This window comes from Castor canadensis, chromosome 14 (assembly GCF_047511655.1).
Source record: "Castor canadensis chromosome 14, mCasCan1.hap1v2, whole genome shotgun sequence".
Lineage (NCBI taxonomy): Eukaryota > Metazoa > Chordata > Mammalia > Rodentia > Castoridae > Castor > Castor canadensis.
In genome coordinates, this window is record NC_133399.1 from 85,034,510 (window position 1) to 85,057,167 (window position 22,658).

At 35.5% G+C, this 22,658-nt stretch overlaps 1 protein-coding gene across 3 annotated transcripts in view; it reads right to left on the reverse strand.

The window, feature by feature from the left end:
• Positions 1–18,951: 18,951 nt before the first annotated feature.
• Positions 18,952–22,658, reverse strand: part of Neil3 (nei like DNA glycosylase 3) — a 142,176-nt gene continuing 138,469 nt past the window's right edge. For all 3 annotated transcript variants that reach the window (XM_074054931.1, XM_020153151.2, XM_074054932.1), the window contains one exon: positions 18,952–22,143. In XM_074054931.1, the coding sequence (XP_073911032.1) occupies positions 21,961–22,143 (183 nt within the window). In that variant the 3' untranslated portion in view covers positions 18,952–21,960. The remainder of the gene's footprint in view (positions 22,144–22,658) is intronic.

Sequence of the window (22,658 nt, forward strand, 5' to 3'; positions counted from 1 at the left end):
GAGATAGGGTCACTATTTTGAGTCTCTACTCCTGTTTCCAGCATGGGGAACAGGAAATGTTTCTCTTTTTCTTTCCCCCACTTCTCCCTATTTTTACACTGTTACACTAAATTTCTTTCCTAATAAACATTGTTATCATTATCACTATGTTTTCGCCTCTTGCCTGAATTCTCTTGCCAGATGCAAGAACTGAGGTTTATACCAGCACTAAACTTTCTTGTAACAACATAGCTAAAAGGAATATGAAAACAACTTCCTTGTGTAGTCAGCTGCATCCCATATATTCATAAATTGCAAGTTCAATAACAATAGGCAATTTATACAGATTATCTATGTGTTGCTAAAATAATTTCTTAGACAAGTAATTGGTCTGTGGCAGTCCCTAAAAATTTTCATTTACAGATGAGCATGCATAAAACTTTTTGTATTTACATTTATACATAAATTTAATAGAAGAAATAAGGAAAGAAAGACCTTGCTTATAATAGAAAAGAAATTCACACCTCAGAATGCAATTTAAAAAGCTTATCTATCCAGAGAATAAGTGGACTCTGGAACACTTTTTAGTGGGGACTTATATTTTTCACTTTTGTAAAGGAAACCACATAAGTAGTATATACAGTAGATGATAAATTATTTCCATGATGGGTAAAGTTCAGTGATTCTGTTAGTGATATACATAATACTGAGTGGAACAAGTAAATAAATTGATGGCAGATAGAGCCATTCTCTCACAATTGAAATAAGGGTTTAGAAGCAAGAAAGATCTATATGGCAATAGATTAGAGTTGGTGACATTAATATGAATGCATGTTTAGCTTAATATGTAAAGCAAATACTGAAATATTTATAGATATGCATTCATACATGGGTTAGTATATCCATATCTATTTTCTTATTCTATCTGCTGAGAGAAACTAGGTTCAGTGATACCCCAACAGGGTATCAAATTCAAGAAGCTATGATCTTCATTTTTTATTATTATTAGCACACATTAATTATACAAAGAGGTTTCATTTTGTTATTTCTATACATGCATGTAGTGTACTTTGATCAATTTTACCCCTTTGATTACTCTTTGGTTTCCTTCCCCAAGCCTGCCTCCTTGTTTAAACAATCTTAATGGGCTTCATTATTCCATTTTCATTTCTGCATGAAAAGTGCATGGAAGCACTTGCTTTTTAACACCATATGCCAATAAAAGGAACCAGGGTTCCTTGGAGAAATGACCAGCTCTAGGATTAGGGCAGGAAACATACAAGACAAGCTTGGAACATCTTGTAAATAACTTCACACTCCTTATTTATGAACCGCATACAGTGACTTACTTCCCAAGAGTGTAGTTTGGAAAGGGAGGGAAAAAATGCATCTTTATAGCAGAGAAATCTACCAAATGCTATCTCAGTCAGCCAAGGTCAACAGTGACAGTGATTAGTTATGTTCATAGAATGAAGCCTTGATATGAAAATGATGGAAAAGCCACTTCACCTCTCAGATTTTTCTCCCCAGAACACATAATTCCAGTCTAATCATGAGAAAACCACCAGACAAATCTCAATTGAGCAATATTCTAACAAATAACTGAAAAGTGAGTTTCAGAGAAATATGAAAGTCATTTTTAAAAAGTTGGAGGAATTGGGGGTGTGGCTCAGTGTTAAAGTTCTTGTGTAACATTCTTGAGAACCTGGGATCCATCCCCAACAACACCAAAACAAAGTGGGAAAAAGGCAGAGAGAGTCTGAGAAGAAGCTGTCACAGCCAAGAGGCAATCTGATAAAATCTGGATTTAGTAATAATATATTAATATTGGTCCATTAACTGCACACTAGTAGAAGATATTACCAATAGGGGAAACTGGGTACAGGGTATATAGGACCTCTCTACACTCTCTTTATTATTTTGCTATAAATATAAAATGGCTTAAAAATACAATTTATTAAACATCTCAACAGAAAACAAAAATATGTATCCATAATCAAAGAAAGAAACTTTTAGGTGCTGAGGAACCTAAAACATGTAAATAAATGTTATACTGTGTTTTCTTAGAGGAATAGTTAACAGATTTAGATTTTTTTTTTCCTAACATAAGTTATATAGCTAATATGCTCCCTATAAAATCAGTAATGGGCTAATCTTATAGCTCAATGGTAAAGTGTTTGCTTAGCATGTGCAAGGCCCTGGCTTAATCCCCAGCACTAAAACCAAACAAAACCCAAGATAATTCTTTTTTTTTTTTTTTTTCCTTTTTTTTTTTTCATTTTTCTTTTATTATTCATATGTGCATACAAGGCTTGGTTTATTTCTCCCCCCTGCCCCCACCCCCTCCCTTACCACCCACTCCACCCCCTCCCGCTCCCCCCCTCAATACCCAGCAGAAACTATTTTGCCCTTATCTCTAATTTTGTTGTAGAGAGAGTATAAGCAATAATAGGAAGGAACAAGGGGTTTTGCTGGTTGAGATAAGGATAGCTATACAGGGCATTGACTCACATTGATTTCCTGTGCGTGGGTGTTACCTTCTAGGTTAATTCTTTTTAATCTAACCTTTTCTCTAGTTCCTGGTCTCCTTTTCCTATTGGCCTCAGTTGCTTATAGCTCAATGGTAAAGTGTTTGCTTAGCATGTGCAAGGCCCTGGCTTAATCCCCAGCACTAAAACCAAACAAAACCCAAGATAGTTCTTAAAATGAACAAACCGATTCAAAGTTTTTATAGAAAGTAAAAGTAGTGAAGAGGTCAGGTAGAGATGAATCAATTTGGGATGTGATACACTTGTGCATGGAAGCAATGCTAGAAATCTCTCTGTTTAGCTATCCTTATCTCAACTAGCAAAAACACTATGCCTTTGTTATTATTGCTTATGTCTTTTCTTCAACAAAATTGGAGAAAAGGGCAGAACAGGTTCTGCCTGGAAGCGAGAGGGGTTGGAGCGGGGAGAGAGGGGGAAGGGGGCGGGGGTGTGTGTGTGTGTGTGGAGAAATGGCCCAAACAATGTATGCATATATGAATAAATGATTAAATTTAAAAAAGTATCAATGTTAAAATATTTTTGTGCTGAATCACAGACAAGACATAGAGTAAATAAATCCATATTACAGAATATTATATAGTTACATAAAAATGAGGAACCACTTTAGGTATTGATGTGGTTGATCTTTAAGATACACTGTTTCTTCTTATCTCTGTTTCTATGGATTTCTACATCTATGGGACTTCATTTTCCAGATACAATTTTCCATTACTGACAACAATTTTAGGCCAGTTCTTTCTTGGTATTCATTGCTTGTATTGGGATGGAGGAAAAATTGCAGAACTGAAGGATGCATATTTTTTGGTGAAGCATGATTACTCATGTCATGTTGTACTGTTACTGAAAGAGAGAGAGAGAGAGAGAGAGAAAGAAAGGAAAGAAGGAAGGAACAAAGGAAGGGAGGGAGGAAGGGAAGGAGGGAGGAATGGAGGAATGCAGAGAAGGGGGAAGAGAGAGAGAGAGACAGTAAGAGTCAGTTTAAAGGGTAAGGAGAGATGTATATTTTACATGTTCTCTTAGACAAAACCCCTCTACTTCAGGCACATAGCAATAATAAGTTTTAGGGAAAAAAAAAAAGTAAGGGTATACTTTGCTGAACACAAGAGCATTATTATTTCCTTCGATCAGATATGGACCAGAAACACAAACTAGCATAATGAAATCAGCAGTAACATGGAGCATGCAGAATAACTACAATGAAAGAAGATGCCTTCCACCAAAGATATCCCTGAAGAAAAGCCCTGCCTCTTAAAAATATCAGAAAAACTATCACAGATCATTTGAGTGTTGCTTTTACATACTTACAAAAAGAGGCAAATAATTATGAAAAAATGTACAATTTATGTTTCTTCTAATGACTGGAAATAATCCAGTAAGCAACAAGTTTCTGATTTTTCCTGGTCTTTTTATGTACAACATTATATAATGTTGTGTTACTTATATAATGGAATGTCGTAAAAGGTTTTTTTTTCCTTTAGTGAAGGAAAGGAAAAGAATCTCCCTTCTCAATGGCAAGGCTCTGATTTTACTCAGTCTAAAGATGCTGTCTTTTCCTTAAGTGTTTTACTTGATATATTTCAGGTTTTCAGCTAATAGGAATGTCTCAAACATTGTGCTGCTGCCTTAATAAATCGCTTAAATTGCCAGGTTATATTTTATAGCTCCAGTTGCTTGAATATTTATTGTAAAGCACCAAGTACAATGATTTCCATTTTTATAATCAACGAGACGATCTGAAAGAATAATTCTAATTGCTAAGGTAAGAGTGATTGCAAGGTATTCTTAAAATTTTACCAAAATCCTTAAGTATCATTCTCCCTTTCATAAGCACACTTTAATTAGAAAGACTGGAGGAAATAAACTTATTAAAGCCGAGATGCAGGCACTTGAACGATGAGCTAAGCCACCAATAATAAGATAGGTGCTATTTGGGTCATATCATGCATGTTCTTCTTTCCAAAGCATAACTATCTTTCTGGGGCATTTTCTATAATTTAAAAAATACTTCCCAATGTTAACTCATTTATCCTTTCATTAGTGCATTTAAGCCATTATAATTCTGATGATAATATTTAATCGGTTATATTGGTCTCAAACCTATTCTAAGCTGTCTTTTTTTTAATTCCTTAGTTGGAATATGTTACATTCCTGACCTTTCTATCAATTCTTTCTTTTAAAAAGGTATATATATTTTAGTTATGCTAGAAAACAATTTAGTTCTGTACATTTTTTCCTTCAAATTTTCTCACTATTATATTGTTCCCAAGGCCCCAAATAGTTGGTATCCTTGAATTGAACTCACCATTTCCTCCTCTGTCATCCACTCCTGAACATTTCTAATATATGCCCTTACCAGAATCTTGCCTAGGCTGAGATTCTTACTTATATCTTAATCATTTTCAATATCAAATCCTACCTCTACTTCATTTGTATGCCTTCTTAAATATTTAACCTGTGAGTTTCAGAAGACCTAGAATTCTGCTGCATATTGTTACCTCTCCATTTTCAAAACTCTATATTCCTGACCGTTTCTATAATCTTTGATGGCTTCATCATCCATGTTTTTAAACTCTCAGTTATCAGCTCACTTGCTTTATTCTTTATACCATTTTACCTTTGTCATATACCCTTCTCTTGAAATAGTACATCAAAAAGTCACAGTATAAGGTACCTAGTTTTCACTGTTTCTGTAAGATTTATTTTTTACAATATCATTCTATACACATTAATTGAACTCCTGATTATGTGCCAAGAAATGTGTTGTGGGTCCAAATAGAAAATATTAGACTGTAGGAAGGATACTTATCATCATACTGAACTGATTACTCAATGTTATCAAAATAAACATAAATTTCTAGTCTATGTTATAATAAAGGGATGACATTAAAACTGATTGGGATAAGAAGGAATCTTGATTTCTGCTTTTTGTAGTTTTCCTGCATTTCATTGCTTTCTGGCTTTTTAAAAAAATCAGTGTGGGTACCAACGAGCAACATCTCAACCTACCTCCCACTTCTGCTTTAATTTCATCAAAATAAAGCATGAAAAGTAAATAATCTTAGAATCTAATCTTTGTCTTTAAATGTAAGGCATGGATTTTGGGACATATATTTTATCTTATCAAAAGCACGTTTTGTTTTCCCCACAATGTTCTGCTTATATGAGATCATTGGATATATGGATTTAAAGTATAGACTTTAAAAATCTTTGAGTGAGGCATCTCAATCTATGTGAAAAGTTCATTCAACTTCTGAAGTGCATATATCATGACCACTCATTAGATGAAGAGAATGGCTAGAAGCCTTTTAAGAATGATGATGTTATATATAAGAAAAGCTATTTTAAAATTTAAAAACTCTATTTATTTGTAGTTCTGTTTTTCCATTCCTAGTAAAGTTCTTTAGGTTATCTGTAAAATGATTACAATTCCTTCAGATAAAGAAGCAAAACAAAAATGTGTTATATTTATATATATATATTTTGTACTTTGTAACTCTTTTTTTTTGGATGGTGCTGGTGTTTAAACTTAGGGCTTCAAGCTTGCTAGGCAGGTACTCTACCACTTAAGCCACACTTCCAGCCCTCTTTGGTTTGGTTATTTTGGAGATAAGGTTTTTGCCCAGGTTAGCCTGGACCACAATCCTTCCAAAAAGCTAGGATAATTAATAGGTGTGAACCATTGGTGACTGGTTTAATGCTGCAACTTTCGTATATTTCACTTTTTCTCTTGGAAGCCGTTATATGTAGTTCTGAAAACAGAGCAGGGGTGAAGGTGAATCTGCCTGTACAAAAGAAAGAAATATCAGAAATCCTGGGAATTTCAGAGTCCCAAATTTTAAAATATTTTTGGAGCACACAAGGGACATGAAATGCTGATACAGTCATTATTCAGAGTATTTAATTACTAATTAATGGCCACCATGAGCTCTTCTCTACACTCTGGAGTCTTTGGGAAAATATACCAACTCTTTAGAGAATGCCTAGCTATATCATAATATCTCCGGAAGGGCATAAGGAAGTCTCCAATATTTGGTTTCAATAAATACCAAGATGGAACGCTCCACTGCTCAGTCAAATGAGAAGGCTCGGTGAAATCAATCAAACAAACCAATACAACCTACCCCATTATTCTGTTGACCTGAAACAATGGCCTCAGATTTGTAGTGTAACTGAGCCTCTTTCTGTCTTTGGAGTCTTGTGATGGGAAAGGTAGAAGGAGGTAGATTTGGAGATATCATCCAATTCCTGCTTCACCTTGGAAAAAGTGAGCCTGCTATACATGGTTGGCTATAAACTAAGTTGTGTGCATGTTGTCAGTGTGTTTTATTGAGCAGCCAGAAAGTTATTATTTTTAACTTTGTTTCTACCTACTCTGCTCCTCTAATATCTTCAAGACATTGACATAAACTTGCATTTCAGGCTTGTGATGAAAAATTCACGAAAAGCTCTCTTACTCTTTGTTAGGAGTTTCAGTCCTCTGAAGAATAGGCAGTAGGAAAGGAAATGAAAGAGGAACTGTGGTTTGTTGTCCTACAAACCCTAACAGTTAGTTATTTGCCAGGCATGGTTAGTACAGGGCAGGGCAGGTGTTTGAGATAAAGTTGCCCTCCAAGAATAAAATCAAGAAGATTCAAACATAATGAATGAGATCAGTTATCTATAGAAACGCCATACCCTAAGGAATAGTCAAAAAGATTATGTGGAGAAATTTAGAAACACCCAAAGGAATCTGACAATAGCTGAAGCTTGATTGTATCCAGGTATTTCCAGCAACAATCTAATCATGGTAAATGGATGAAGCTGTAACACAATCAAGCCGTAACTTAATCAGTTATAGTGAATAGATTAAGTACTGTAATCACAATCAATTGCATTGTAACCCACCTGAAGACTCTACTAAAGGAAGGGGGGTGTCTACTAAAGAACTGGGGACCCCAAAAGCCAGGATTTATCTCTGATTCCAGCTCTCTCCAGTGTAAAACTCTCAGCTACAGTGCTCAGTAGAGCACTGAGCAGGCAGGTAGAACCAAGAGCTGTTTCCATAGTAATTTGGATTTCAAAAGCTTTATTCACATGCAGATTTGCCTACCAGGAGAGAGTGCACTTATCAGCAAAGCAGTAGTCCTTATCAGTTTTGAGGCCAAAGGATTGCATTTTTAGAATTATAATAATAGCCAAAGAGTAGTTGGTAAAATTAATAAAAGAATAGGATTCATATTCATTCAATAACCATTTGGAGTGCCTATGACAACACTAAGCCACTGGTCTAGGAGCTGGAGTTCAATATTGAATAAGAGGAAATCTTTGTATGTCCTCATGGGGTATTCATTTTTAAAAGGAAGATAGATATTAAGCAACTGATTATCCATTAAGTTATTTCATTACAACAGTGATTATTTTTTAGAAGAAAATAAACAGGGTTTACCTAAACAGAAAAAAATCACAGAGGCCTCTGAACTGATCTGAGATTTAGAAATAGCTTTGTTGAAGATTCTTTTGGTTGAGTTAAGCATAACGTACTGAAGAGAAAGAGACAGAGAACAAGAATAAATACAAGTTGAGGAAGTAAAATTAGACTAACACTGTGAATAAAGTGGGTGGCAATAAGTCCCTCAACAATGATCTGTGATACAATTATTTTCACAGAAACTGTTTAGAAAGACTATTGGTAATGTTCCTTTAAGAGTGGCACAAAGAGAGACTTACATAGTAATTCAAATTCCAAATATGATGTACTGTTTAGAAATGATTTACTTCCCGATATGTTCAGAACAGATAACAGCTTTGAAGATTTTACACCTTTGGAGTTGACCATGGATCAAAATTATCTGTGTCCACTCAAGAAACAAAATGAGAGTGTTGGAAATGTGTTATGGTTCCAGCCTTATTGTAAAGCAGTGAACAATCAGCTACAGCAGATAAGACCAATTTGAAGATGCAAGATCATAAGGCATAAAGGTAGAATGACTGCAAAGTGATGCTGAAATAGAGCATTCTTCTGTAATTTCCTATCCTAGCCAGAGAAGGGTTATTGAAAAGTTTTAGAGCAACCATGCACATGCTCTAAGTGGGTCTCAAGGGCACTTAGGCAGAAGCTGCATTACCCAGGAATGTGTTAGGTGCTGGCATGCCAGGACATAAAATATGGAGTGCTAAAACATCACACTGTGTAAGATACAAGAAAGTGCCAGCATATGTTAGCTCCCCAGTCACAGATCATAATAAAAGGAGCAGGACCAGATGAAGCAGCAAATGGGTAAATAGCAAAAGGGTATCTTCTTGCAAAAATGCAGAGAAAATATTTTTGGGGAGAAGTCCAATGATTGTAATGAAAACCAATTAATTGACTGTGGCCAGGATTATACAGCATTGTGCATTTGTTCTTTAAGTATGTGTTTCTTTAACTTTTGTTAAGAAATTGTTTGGAGTGTTATGCTCACTGTTATGAGGATTAATAAAACCTGTCATTTGGAAGTTTAGTTTACCTGTCCAAGACACGGTGAGAAAGCAATTCAACAAACAGAAAGTCAGGACAAATGGGGAAAAGGAAGAAAAATGCAAAGATGGAAGAAAGGAAGGAAGGAGGGAAGAAAGAAAGGAAAAATGAGAGAAAGGAAAATTCTAATGCACTATGTACAAATAGAAGGGTTCAATTTTTTCCCTCGGTCTGCAGCTTCTCTAATCTACTTTCACTAGCTTTTTTTTTTTCCCTTTCTCAGCCCCTGTGAATTGTTCAATTGACATTCAAGACAGGATGCTTCACACATTGAGATCAGTGCTATTCCATTTTGTTTTCTTCTAAAAATCTATTGGGGAGATTTAATCAAGGAGTCTTCATGGGAGTTAACATGTATAAAAGTAAGAACATCTCATTTTAAACAACTGTGTAATGAACTAACAATTGACCCCAAAGAGGAAAGGTAGAAGAAAAGCCATTTTAACTGTGATGAATAGGAAATGCAACATTGAGTAAGAACAATACCACTCTGAAAAGATATTGGAAACTGAAAACTGAAGGTAATCTAAAAGACACTGTGAATGATCATGTTATTTAATTATGCAAATGAGTAATGTTAAAAGCTATACAGAAACACAATATTTTAGATTTGGAGAGGAGTTTTAAAGGTCTTCTAATATAACATCCTTGTTTTATGGCTGAAGATGAAATCCAAGAGCAGCTCAGTATCTTGGCAGAGTTATCCATTATTTAATAGCAGTTATTATTATTAATCTTATTAATATTTAGTGGCATAGCTGGAATTAGAAATCAGGTCACCTAACTCCTAGACCATTCACTGTTCTTCACTCAACCTTACATTCCTATTTCATTCTAAATTAATTTACTTAATTATTACAAAAAATAATTTGCCAAATTACTACACCATTTCGAAAAAGAACTGTCAGGTGCCTATTCTATGATCGATGAAAATGTTGCCTAAAATACATACTCTGCTCTAGAACAGTGGTCCTAAAAATATAAGCTTGTATAAATGTAACTGGGGGGTCCTAGGCCATAGGCCCAGGACATCTGCACGTCAGGTCCAGCACTCTCTCAATAAACCAAATAAAGACTAGTGGTCAAGGGAAGAGAAAGGAGATCTATTAAGTGGCCCCAGTGTGTCATGGGAAAAGGCAAAGCAAACACATCAGTTCATCTTCTGGGTGCAGACATGAGTTTTAGATTTTAAAGAGAGGAAGAGTCATGGTGGGGTGGAGGGGGAAGGGGGCGGGTGGGCGGGGAGAGAAAGGTAGGCGTCATTAGGCAGTTTCAGGCAATGTATGTCCTGGTTCATTGTTATCTCAGGTCTAGTTCTGTGAGGATTTCCAGAGAAGTTGTTATTTCTAACATCACTTGAGGGGAGCAATCTGGTTCTCATAAATTGATTACTCCTGCCCTGGGTGCAGCCTCATCCTGGTAGGTAATTGTCCTCATTTGTGAGGTGGCTCTCCTGAGAGACTCTGCTGTTTCTTTCCTTGGGTGTAGTTTCCATCTCTTGCCACAAAGATGTTATGAATCACTCTTGTCCTTCCTGAAACTCAAGGTGATTGCAAAAGAGCGAGACTCAGGGTAAAGGAGATGCAACATGGAGGTAAGAATGCCAAGCTTTTCTCCTGTTTTTAGTTAACTTGTGCACCCAAATAAGAAGTCAGTGCTCTTTTTTAAGTCCTTGTCATATAAGAATCACCTCAAGGACTTATTGGAGCAAATATTACTTGGCCTTAATTCTGTAGAGTATAGCAAGCTGTAAGGAAATGCTAATGTGGCTGGTTGACACTTTGGAGTGGGGTAGGGTTTGGGCAGTACTGAGCTCAAGGTTTTGTGCTTGCTGGGCACTCTACCACTTGAGCTATACCTCCAAGCCCTTTTTGCTTTGGTTGTTTTGGAGATAGGGTCTCAGGCTAGCCTAGATGGATTTTGTGATTTCTACCCTTTTTGGGATGACATGTGCCACCATGTCCAGTTTTTTTTTTTCCATCTTGCAAACTTTTTTACCTAGGCTGGCCTGGAACCACCATCTGCCCAGTCTCAGCCCACCTCGTAGCTTGGGAAGACAGGAGCACAACACTGCACCCAGCTATTGACTGAGATGGGACCTCACTAACTTTTTGTTTGGACTGGTCTTAAACCATGATCCTTGATCCTCCTGATCTCACCCTCCCAAGTACTTAGGATTACAGGTGTGAGCCATGGGGGCCTGACTGGTCCACTTATTTATTAGCACTTTTACAAGCACTCTGTGCTCTATGGAGTAGGCAATAGTTATAGTAAGCCTTTTGGCAAGTTGGGTGTGAGCAGTGAATAATTTGCAATGAACGAAAAGCATGAACCAAATTACCACATCAGAGTTGCTTGATTTTAGTTCTAGTTCACTTTCCAGGCCAAAGAGCCTTTTACAAGTTCTCTCTGCCTAGGGGTTCCTCTTAAACTCTACCTTTTTTGCAGCTGCCAAACTACTTATCTCTGCATTGTTACCTCTTTTGTGAAGCATGCCTAGTTTCCTGCAGGTTGCCATGAGAGTTATTTTCCCTGTTTTCTGTTCATACCCTGTATTTGTCCACTATATAGCCCTTGTCACGTAGACCTATAATTGCTCCTTTGCATGCTTAGTTTCCCCAAAGACTTTAATAGTAGTTCCGTGAAGGAACTGTTCTTTATTTATGCTTTCATATTGTGTAGCCTAGCACCAACCATATAAATACTTGTTCAAATTCTTATAAAAATGAAGTAACTAGAGGAAAAAATGAACATAAAATACCTCTAACAGAACTAAGTCTTCATGATCAAAATTCATGGTTCTTAATTCATTCTATCATCTATCTATCTATATGTATTTAATTTATCTATCATCTATCATCTCTAGCTATCTCCATTATATTCTTGGTAGATTATAAGTAAAATCAAAACTAAATTTCTGTGTGAAAATGATAAAAACATTAAATATAAATTCACAATTCAGAAATTACCCTTCAAAAGTTTAGCACCATCCAAGATCATACATTCATTGATTCTTGAGTCCATTTCCTTTAGAGTTTTAGATTCTTGAACCTTAAAATAGGAAAAAACCTGTGGTGATCCTGCCTCAGCCTCCCAAGTGCTTGAATTACAGGCACGTACCACCACGCTTGGCTTCCATTTCAATTTTAAGAATGCTAACTTTTGGAATTTTGTTCTTTTTTAAAAATAAATTTCTTTTAGTTCTGTCTTTTTTGTTTTTTGGCACACATGGAGAAAATATAGTTCTTTTTCATATCTATCTTTCAGCTTTCTAGATATAGCCGTCATATTCTGCCTAGCAGTTTCTTCAATGAAAAGAACAGGGAAAAAACCTCACAAGTGCAAGCCCCTGGATTCAAGCCCCAGTACCACAATAAAAGAGAAAGAAAAAGATAAAAAGACAATTATGTTTTTAATTTAAAAAACACTTATCAAGTACATTTATTAATTCAAATGCAACTATATACTTACCACTGGTGTTGCACATAATATCATTCAGAAAAATAGATGGGAATGCAAATTAAATTAAAATATAAACAAGTGTGATGGTACACACATTAAAGGAAATCTACTAATTGATTTCTGCTTACTATGCTATGTCTATTTCCAATTTTGAGAATTTTTTTGGTCACTGATAATATCTTTGTTTCCATATTTTTCACTTTCGGAACTATAGTTGTGAGAACATAAGAAATAATTTCGAAAGGAAATTTCAAATGGCAATATGCAATCAAACATTAGAGTCTGTCCTTAATTTTATTTCATGGTGACACTCCCACCAAGTTCAAGACATAGCTAATAAACCTCCCTTCTACTTGAAGTCTCCATGTCTGATAAAAAATGGAATAGTTGTGTTTATGCAGCTGTTCACAACCTAATTATCTGCAATCATTTCTGATTACTTAATAGGCCATGGTAGGATGTGTGTTTGCTGCTATGTTGCGTTTACACATTAGGTTTTAATGTGCTGATATGGTTAATTGTTGTGCTCACTGCTGCCTACTAATAGACATTCCTGAAAATGAGACCATATCTCAACGGAATTTGCTTGTTTATTTTAAATAAGTAATAACTACAAACTCAGATCCTAGATCCAGTGTTTACCATTTTAAGAATGCACTTTCTAATGCTGCATCATTTCTAATGCATTTGAATTATTCAAGTTTGAGAAAACGAGTTATTAAACTAATGAGTCAATAACCTACTCAAATACATAGATTTAACATTTTTTTCCTGTTCTGTTCAGTTTCCTAAATTGTTTTCTGCCATTATAGCAAATTCTTTTAGATGGTGCCAAACAAGCTGACTGCAATAATATAACAAAAAATGAATATTAAAAGCAGACAAATATTTATTAATAGATAAGCCAAGATGTTTATGTTAGTGCTTGAGAATAACACAAGTATGTTAATATGGAAAGTAGATACAGAATTGTAATGAGATCATTAGTTTGTTTTCTAGTTTTACCTTTTGTGATATAATTTAGTCCAAAAAGCTTGCATGTTGTTTAAAAAATTTAGAAGGCTGATTGTTGGTCCTGTATATTTGTATTTCTTATTATCAAAAATGGATGCAAACTGCCTGTATAGATGTTCGAGGTATTTCCATTCTTCTTTTCCTTTCTGTTCACAAGACCAATTTTTTTTTGTCCTATAGTTACTTTATTAGTTCATGTCTTTCCTCCTTCACTACTGTTTTATTAGAGAAGTCAATAAATAGGCATTTCAATTAAAATCCCCTTGGCTTTCTTTCTGCACCTTCTAAGAATAACACAACTCGCATTCTCTTTCATTCCCCCAACAAGCCCTGCCCTATCTCTTGTAGCCTTGGTATCACCCCCTTTTAGAATAGGTTTCAATGATCAGGACCCTGTGGGCCTGCGCCATCACTCTGGGTAATATTGTGTGTTATGATCTGCTCCTCTAGAAACATCATACTATTTTCCCATGCACTTAAAGCCAAACCCATAAGCTGCAGTAAGAGAAATAAGGAAAATGAGATTAGAATAATTTTTTTTCCATTTTTGTCATTTAAAAAAATAATAATTTTATCATTTTTACATTTATTCACATGTGTATACATTATTTGGGTCACCTCTCCTCTTCCCCCCCCCTGAATAATTTTAATTAATGATTTAGTCATGTTCTGATATACAGTTTTCATCAAGAATATAATATGTTTACATTGCTCTAAAGTTTTTGATCTCTCAATTTTTTTCAAAAATTAAGGGCCTTGGAGAGCTTTCTCATGAGCTTTGTTACTACAGACCTAACAGGGTGACTAGAGATGCAGAAAGGACAAAGGATAGAAGACAAACATGAATAAAGCTGGGGCCAGGTGTGCTGGGTGCTTGGATGGAGACACACAACAGCCTTGTTACTTCTTTTCTCTATTAACTCTTCTTTTACTTTGCTTCTTATTTTCTCTATTCTGTAAGGCCTTACTCCTGTATCATTCTTTAAAACCTTGCTTCTTTTCTATTCTTTAAAGTCTCTTTCCTTAGATTCACAGTCCCATGTTTTCTTTAGCATAATCTCTCTTAGTCTTGGCCCTCAGACTTGCACTGTCCCATGTTCTCTCTTTGGCTTTCTTAAAGTTTCCATGCTCAGACTTGCACTGACCTATGTTTCCTCTAATCTCTAGCATAACTCAGCCACAGCAGCAACAGTCAGCTGCAACATTCAGGGCGGTTTCACAAGCAGCTGCAGGCAGCCAATCAGCATCCCAGCAAAAAAAACCCACATCCTCCTTCAGACAGTTTTTTATATCCAGTGGTAAACAAGGAGGTGAAGCAACATTTTTCCAGGAGGGGCCTGACATTGTTACAAGAGAAACCTGCTCCCTACTTCTCTGAACAGAAACAACTTAGGAAAAGCAGCTGTGCTGCATTTTGCCTTCCCTCTCTCTGGAGCTGGGCCTGTGCCAAACTCAGCCTGTAGAACACTGAGCACAACTGTGCTTATGGCAAGTTCTCATAGGCTTCTCATTATCCGCTCCCCACAAGGGTTTTTGTTAGTCTTCAATTTTTGATGTTTCATTGAAAAATATAAAACTCACTCTGGCATCTTTTCCCTAATGTCTTCTTTTTTAAAGTTCCCAACTCTGTTCCACAAACACAGCACGTCTTTCCTCATGCTTCTATCCCTTCATCCTGACCTCCTCAATCCTTAGTTCCTTCTCTGGTGAAATTACTATTTCTTCACTGAATAATTCTATGAAAATAGTTGTAGTAGTAGTATTAACAACAAGGACAATAAAATCTAACTCAAGTGCTTTAACTGCTAGGGTCTATGACAGCAGTTATGTGGACATTTATACTTTGTCCTTATAACAGTTGTGTCACAATTGTTTTCCTATTGTCAGTATCTACCAAATGAGGTAACTAAGACTTGGTTTACAGCAGCCAAAACTTTGTAAAATACTGAACTTAAGGTCACATGGTCAAGGTTGAGGTAAGGGATGTTGTGGTCTGACTCCACAACTCGCTCTTATTTTAGAGTAAGTAACCACAGGGTATATCTCCCACAAGAGTCCAGTAGATTCCCTTTTCATTTGTTCAAATGGATTTCTATTTGCATCTCTGTCATGTGTCCCACTGTATATTGGCTTGCTTATTTGCCAATAGGCTCTTTAAGGGAACAGAGTGATTTATTTATTTTATAGCCTCAGAACACAAAACTGGCCCATTTTAGAAATCCATTTAAAGCCATGAAATGGCAATTGTTTCTTTCTTTATACATTTATGTCTCTTTTTTTTTTTCCCCTTCACATAGCCTATGATCTCACCTCACTCAACTGGCCTCTTTGCTATTCTGCACACATCCCTTGTGTGGCTGCTCTTAAAGATCTTTGCTTATGTGGTGCCTACTGCCTGAAATGCCCTTCTACATATGCAAATCTTCACCAAGGTGAAATTCCAGCTTCCTATCTCTTTCTTGAGCTGCTCTAGTTGATGGATTAGATGTGTGAACTTTCCCTCCTACACTTTAGCATTTTTTTGAAATAGTGGTATTATCCCTTATCATTTCAGCCTCAATTATGTATTTGCAAGATCCTTTCAAAACATATACCCTAAAACTATTTTTCACATGGTGCTCAATAGAGATTAACAAATTAAAAACTCAATTATTTAACCTGGCTTGCTTGTTTTTCCACAAAATAAAGATATTCAAATTCATGGGACTGAGAAGAATAACTATATTTACTCATCTCTATATACTCTCTAATGTAGCATACATGTAAAGCAGCATTATTTTCACATACTCTTTGATCCAGTTAATTTTGTTCTGTCCATTTGTAAGCAAATTTCCATAAGATATCAAAAAAAGAGACTTTCATTTAAATCACTACAAAAATTTAATAGGTCTTATATATTAAGCAATATCTTTTGTAATAAACCAGTGACACTTTTTTCAATGATTTTTAAGTACATTCATGCTTGATTAGTGGCAACAAGGTTAAAGATGTTTAATAGACTGACATTATATTACAGTAGCCTTCAACTACTACTAAATTCAACAAATGTGTATCATGTTTCTGCTGTGTGTAAGGCAAAATATTTGGTAAGATCCTGTGAATAAATAAATTATGAATAATTCCTTCAGGAAGTGAACCTAAAGAAGTGCAGATAGAGGACCTGAATTCAATATCCAGTCACACACACACACACACACACACACACACACACACACACACACGGAATGCAGGTAGGACAATTAACATAACAAGGCAGCATGATAACTGACCTTGGCATAAACCCCAAAGAAGTGATGCAAAGATCTCCAAAAAAAAGGTTTCACGTTTTGGGAATCTCATTACAACATTTGCTTTTTCATTTTGTTCACCAATTTTGCTAATGCTGGTAACCTATCACAAAGATTTTTTCCTTGGCCAAACTTTAGGCAAGTTTCTGAAGCTTTTGCTAGGCCCACCTTTGCTTTTCTTTATAAAATCTCATCTTTACAAAAAACCCTAGTTCAGTTTAGCCAGAACTTTGATCAGGTTCCTCATCCTCAGCCATTCAATTCATCCTGTCCCATCTTCAGCAAGAATCCCATTAGGTTGTTTTAACCAGAATCCTCCTTACGCCCTCCTGACTTTCTTGGTAATTTTCCTTTTCGTGATCCCCTACTCTGCTCTGAGGCCTGTGGTGTAGTCAGTCACATTAAGCCCAATCTGTCTTCCACCGTAAGACCCTGTTATAGTGGTTCCTTTAATTTTTTAATACCTATAATATTGTTCTAATGAAAAGTGCCTTTATTTTATTATTTTTTTTTGGGGGGGGCAGTACTTGGGTTTGAACTCAGGGTCTCACACTTAGAAGGCAGGCGTTCTACAGGACAAATGCTTTTGAGAAAAATACATGAAAATAATGGCTTTTAAAAAATAATAGAAATTAAATGAAGCAATGGAAATTTGAAATACAATTTTAGAAATTTTAGCATTATAATTCTATCACAAGTTTTAGAGAAACTATAATCTCAACCTATGATTATTTTATTTTTTTCCCTTTTATTTTTCCTGCATCTGCAATTGTTAGATGTACATATATTTGAAAGACATGCAATGCTGGGGATAGCCTCCTTTTTTAAATACATGGTAAAGAGAATACCTTATTTAGAGCAGGGGCTTTAACACTTTGAAAAGTTCATTCAAGCCATGGTTTATGAAACACAAACACATTTCCTATTTAATTTACATAAGATTAGGTTTCCCAGACTGGGAAATTAGAAATGATGTAACAACAATAGTAACAACAAAAACAAGAGCAAATCTACTTAATAGGTTTGGCAAGAGAATTAAATGAAATAACCCATGTAAAGTGTTCAACAAAGCAGCTGGGCTCAAAAGTGCCCAGTTAAAAAGGGCTCTTACAGTCATTACCTTGCTCATACTATCCTTTATGTTTTTCTCCTGTCATTAAAATACCTTGTATTTTTGTCATATTGTTTTGTAATACTAGGAAGTAGTTAGACAAACCCAGAGATGAATACCAGAAGATTATACAGCTTCTTCCAAAGTTAAGCACCAGGATTAACAGATACAGGTTTTGAACTTGGTTCTGCTGTTGTGGGAATCAATGCAGATAGTATTTGACATTTCAGAATATCTGCATCACTTCTTAAAGTATTGGATTTTTCATTCATAATTCTCTTTTAGAATTCATATCAATGAGCACAGTGATACTAGTGGCTTTAAAACTTTTTTTTGATCATTCTAATATCTGCATCATTTTGGAGTTAGTCTTGACTATTTGTCTTTCTCTAAATCTGAATGACATCAGTCTGGTTCTTCATTTGTGTGTATAATTGTGAACTGTTCCTGGAATACTGTGTTATGTGGTGGAGGTTCTGGATTTGGTATATGCCTCTAGAGTGCTTATATTTTTGTCTCAGCAGGCAATTAATTCACTGATTCAAACTGCAAACTCTGGAGTGGTAGATCAAATTTTGCATCAGTACTTTTATCTTTAGCTGTGCTGTGTCCAGTTTATCCCACTTGTGTAGGGTTCAGAGGTCAATGGTTTAGGCAAAATTTAAACACAGAACTTGCTGTTGTCCTTTTCTGAATATCTCCTTTCTGAGTTTTCAGTCACACATGTACCAGTGGCTATCATTGCGAAAACTGCTGGCTTTGCAGGTCAAAGGTTTTTTTTTTTTTTCTTCTTAACTGGAGTTTTGGGCCTTACTTGATGTTGATTTTGTTCTGCTCTTAGGATAAAAGCTGAAAAAAATAGGAAATCACCTCCAGTGGTTCATTATTGCAAATCTTTCGTTCCTTACGAATCCATCTATGTGAGTTCACTCTAGTACTGCCTTTGATTTTATCCAAAATGTAGTTATCTGTGAGAGGGCTAGGGCACAATGGATGCAGAAACTCCCTTGAAATTTCATTGTATCTCAGAATTAAGATTGAAAGAATGCCATATTTAAAATTTTAAATTTTATTAGCATATAACAGTTGTACAGGGGGATACATTGTGATATTTATATATGTGCTTACAATATATCTTAGAGTTATCTCTTCCATCATTTTTCCTCATCCTCCTTCTCCCTTCTTAGAACAATTTCAACAGGTTTCATTCTTCTATTTTCATATATGGATACAAAATACATCCACCATACTCACCCTCATTCACTCTTATGTCTCCCCCTACTGGCACTCACATCCAGAAAAGACCTATTTTACACTCTTGTCCTTCATTTTTTAAAAAAAAGTGTGTAATGATAGTCCAAGAGAGTTTTACCTTGGTACTTCAGGCCTGTATACATCATGCTTTAATCAAATTAATCCCCCATTACTTACTTTTTCTCTATCATTACTCTTTATCACCATGCTCCCCTAATGTTCAACAGCTTACAGCTTATTTTATGGTACATTATATTATAGAATTCCATATTTTAAACAAACTTTCCAAACAAGAGCCTATTTTCTCTATCTGTTCTTTGGTGCTTCTCAGTAGAACTTTCTTACAGATCCTTCACATTTATTAGATAAGGATCTAAACTGATCAAATTAAAAGCAATTGTGTTAAGTTGGGGATGACAGCAACACCTGTATTCCCAGCAAGGGAGGAGTAGGTAGATTTGTAGTCTGTAGTTGGATCAGGTGAAAATGCTAGATACTGTCTGAAAAATAACTAAAGCAAAAGAGAGCTGAGGGCATGGCTCAAGTGGTAGAGTGCCCACCTAGCAACTGTGAGGCCAGTACCACCAAAAAACCCCAAAATAACAAAATCCCACAAAACAATTGTTTCATTTCATTATATTTTCTTAATGTCTTTGGAGACTGGACTTTATGAAAGATCTTTTTCCAGTGGGCCTTTTCTCTCCTTGTTGCACAATTAATTTGCAGTTTCCTTCTTAATATATACATACTGTGTACTTCTTATCAAGTCAGCTAAGACTGTCAATTGTCCATTTCAGTTCTTGGTCTGTCCAGGTACTCAATGCCCTGTTGAACTTTTTGAGTTAAGATCACTGTTCTTGGGTTGGTTCTGCCTTCTCAGTATAGAAATAACACATGTAAAACTATGAAATATGCTGTGTTCTTGCTGATCACTTCATATAGCTTTGCACTGGCCATTTTATGGTACAATTTGAAGTTGTCTTCCCTGATGCTTCCCCCGCCTGTTTGTTTGTAGTGCTGGGATTTGAACACAGGGCCTCACACTTGCTAGGCAGGTGCTCTACCCCTTGAGCCATACCTCCAACCTGCTGCCCTTTTAAAAAAATGTATTGAACCAGCTCTGAAAGGAATTTTCCACAAATATGCAAAAATACCTTAAGACTGATTTTTGTTTCTTTTCGGAAATAATCATAATTACCTGGACTAAATTTTTTTGGGAAAATAAAGGGTATAAAAAAATATTAGAAATGAAAATGCAAGCTGGGATGTAGAGCTACAGTAGAATACTTACCTAGCATGTGCAAGGCCCTGGATTTGATCCTTAGCACAACAAAAAACCCAAAACAAAACAACTAAAAAACCTCATGTGTCAGATTTCATGAGAAAGTCAACTTTAAAGAAGGAGAAGTCTAGATCTCATCATGTTAAGGAAATAAGGCAGACTGACACACACAAATACCACACTCTCGCTCATGTTCAGAATCTAGATCACCCACAAATAAGTCATGAGTGCAAAAAGTGGACCATTTGGGGAGGAGTTCAATGGAAGGGAGTGGGGCAGGAAAAAGAGGGTGATAGGAAAGGTGATTATGATTAAAATGCTTTATACACATGTGTGAAAATAGAATAAAACCCATTTAAAATTGGGAGGGAGACAATAAAGAACAGAGTGGGTGAATTTGATAAAAAAAATAAAAAGGAAAAGTTTATTTTGCTCACAATTTCAGAGGTTTCAGTTCATGGCTGGTTGTCTCCCTTGTTTAGGGGAATATGGTGAAGCAGTATTTCACTGTGTATAGTGTGTAGTAAAGCAAAGCTACTCTCTTTATGGTGGCCAGGAAGCAGAAAGAGAAAGTGGCAGGGTCCCACTTCAGGGGCACACTTCCAGTGACCTAACTTCCTTCTGCTAAGCTCCACTCCCTAAAAGTTCCACCATGTTCCCGTAGTGCTATAGGCCGAGGTCACTTCAGATCCAAAGTGTAGCAATACATTAAGATTTTGAAATGGATTTATTTTTAAAAGTTAAGTAATTACTGCTGGGCGCATGATTCAAGTGGTAGGGCATCTGCCACTAGATGAGGCCCTGAGTTCAAACCCCAGTACAAACAAAAAAGAAAAAAGAAGTTAAGTAATGGATGTTAAAATCAAGATTAGAAAAATACAAATCAATTTCTATTTTAAACATATACATGCAACTTCTGATCTTAAATGTTACCTTCATAGTCTGAATATCTGCAACTTTCTATACATGTGAAGTTATTCAAGGATTTGGCATGTCCCCACCATCTAACAAAAACTTAATGTTTGTTGAACAGAATAAAATATTCTTTTTCATAAAGGAGATCTCTTATCTTAGATTTGGTTTGTGAAAACAAGAAATACTTCTAATCAGATTATAAAAGTGGTAGGACCTGAGAAAAGTTCTCATTATAGAGCACTGAATTATTTTTACTGTGTTGCAGTTTTCTTCTAAAAAATAAATCATTGCTTCCCCTAAGAAGTTACAAGAGACCAAGAGCATATTAAAATACTTTATTGTTATTACTATATGCATTAAATATGTATTCTAAATGGAATATACTTGCTATTTGATGAAATGCAGTACCTTCATTAATGTAAAAGAAAAAAAAAGCTGTAGGATGGAAAGATGACACACATTAAAAAAAGAGAATGGTTCTCAAATACTATAGTACACTTACTTTACATGTACTGTATTCTACAACATTTCTATTAAAATAAAACGGGGATAACCATTATGAAAAGTTTGGAGACATTAAATGTCAAATATTTTACAAAAAAGAGAAAATATTAGCATCCTGGAATGATTTTTATTCCTGGCCCATTTTCTGCCCACTGGAAAAAATTGCACTGTTTTTCTTTCTCCAAAGGACACACAAAAAAATTCTTTCCATTGTTAGGTCCAATCTTCAAAACTGTTCTCATAATGGAGCGCTTGCCATGCTTGCAGAGTGGGAAGGACAAATCTGCCCACTAGATTTGGAGAGAAAAAGACAGGACTATAAAGTTTTGAAGTTACAATTATGAACAGACTAAGCTTAGCCTCATTGGTATTATTTCCTGCTGTTGCTATTAATTTGACATCATAAAATAAGCCATTAGTTGTTGCCCTCAAAAAACCTCATATACTGTAAGAAACATCTCCCTTAAAAAATATGTTTGAATCACATAGGAAACTGCCATAATTCTAAGCTTCTCTTGATCTAAAATAAATTTATAGAATTCTCTGCCTTTATTAGCAATAACTGAAAACTACCAGAATCTTGCAATCACCAGTATCCTTGCTATAAGTTTTAGTTAAAATAATTACAAAGGTTTGTTACAACACTTAATACTAAGCTTTCTTAGTCCCTTAGGAAAAGAATTCAGCATGGACTTACCCATGCAGATTCCACTGTATTACTTATTAATTTTTGCCTTCAGAGGGGTAGGAAGGATGTTATGGTATTAGTAATATAAAATTGTTAATACTTTTGCATTGTATTTAT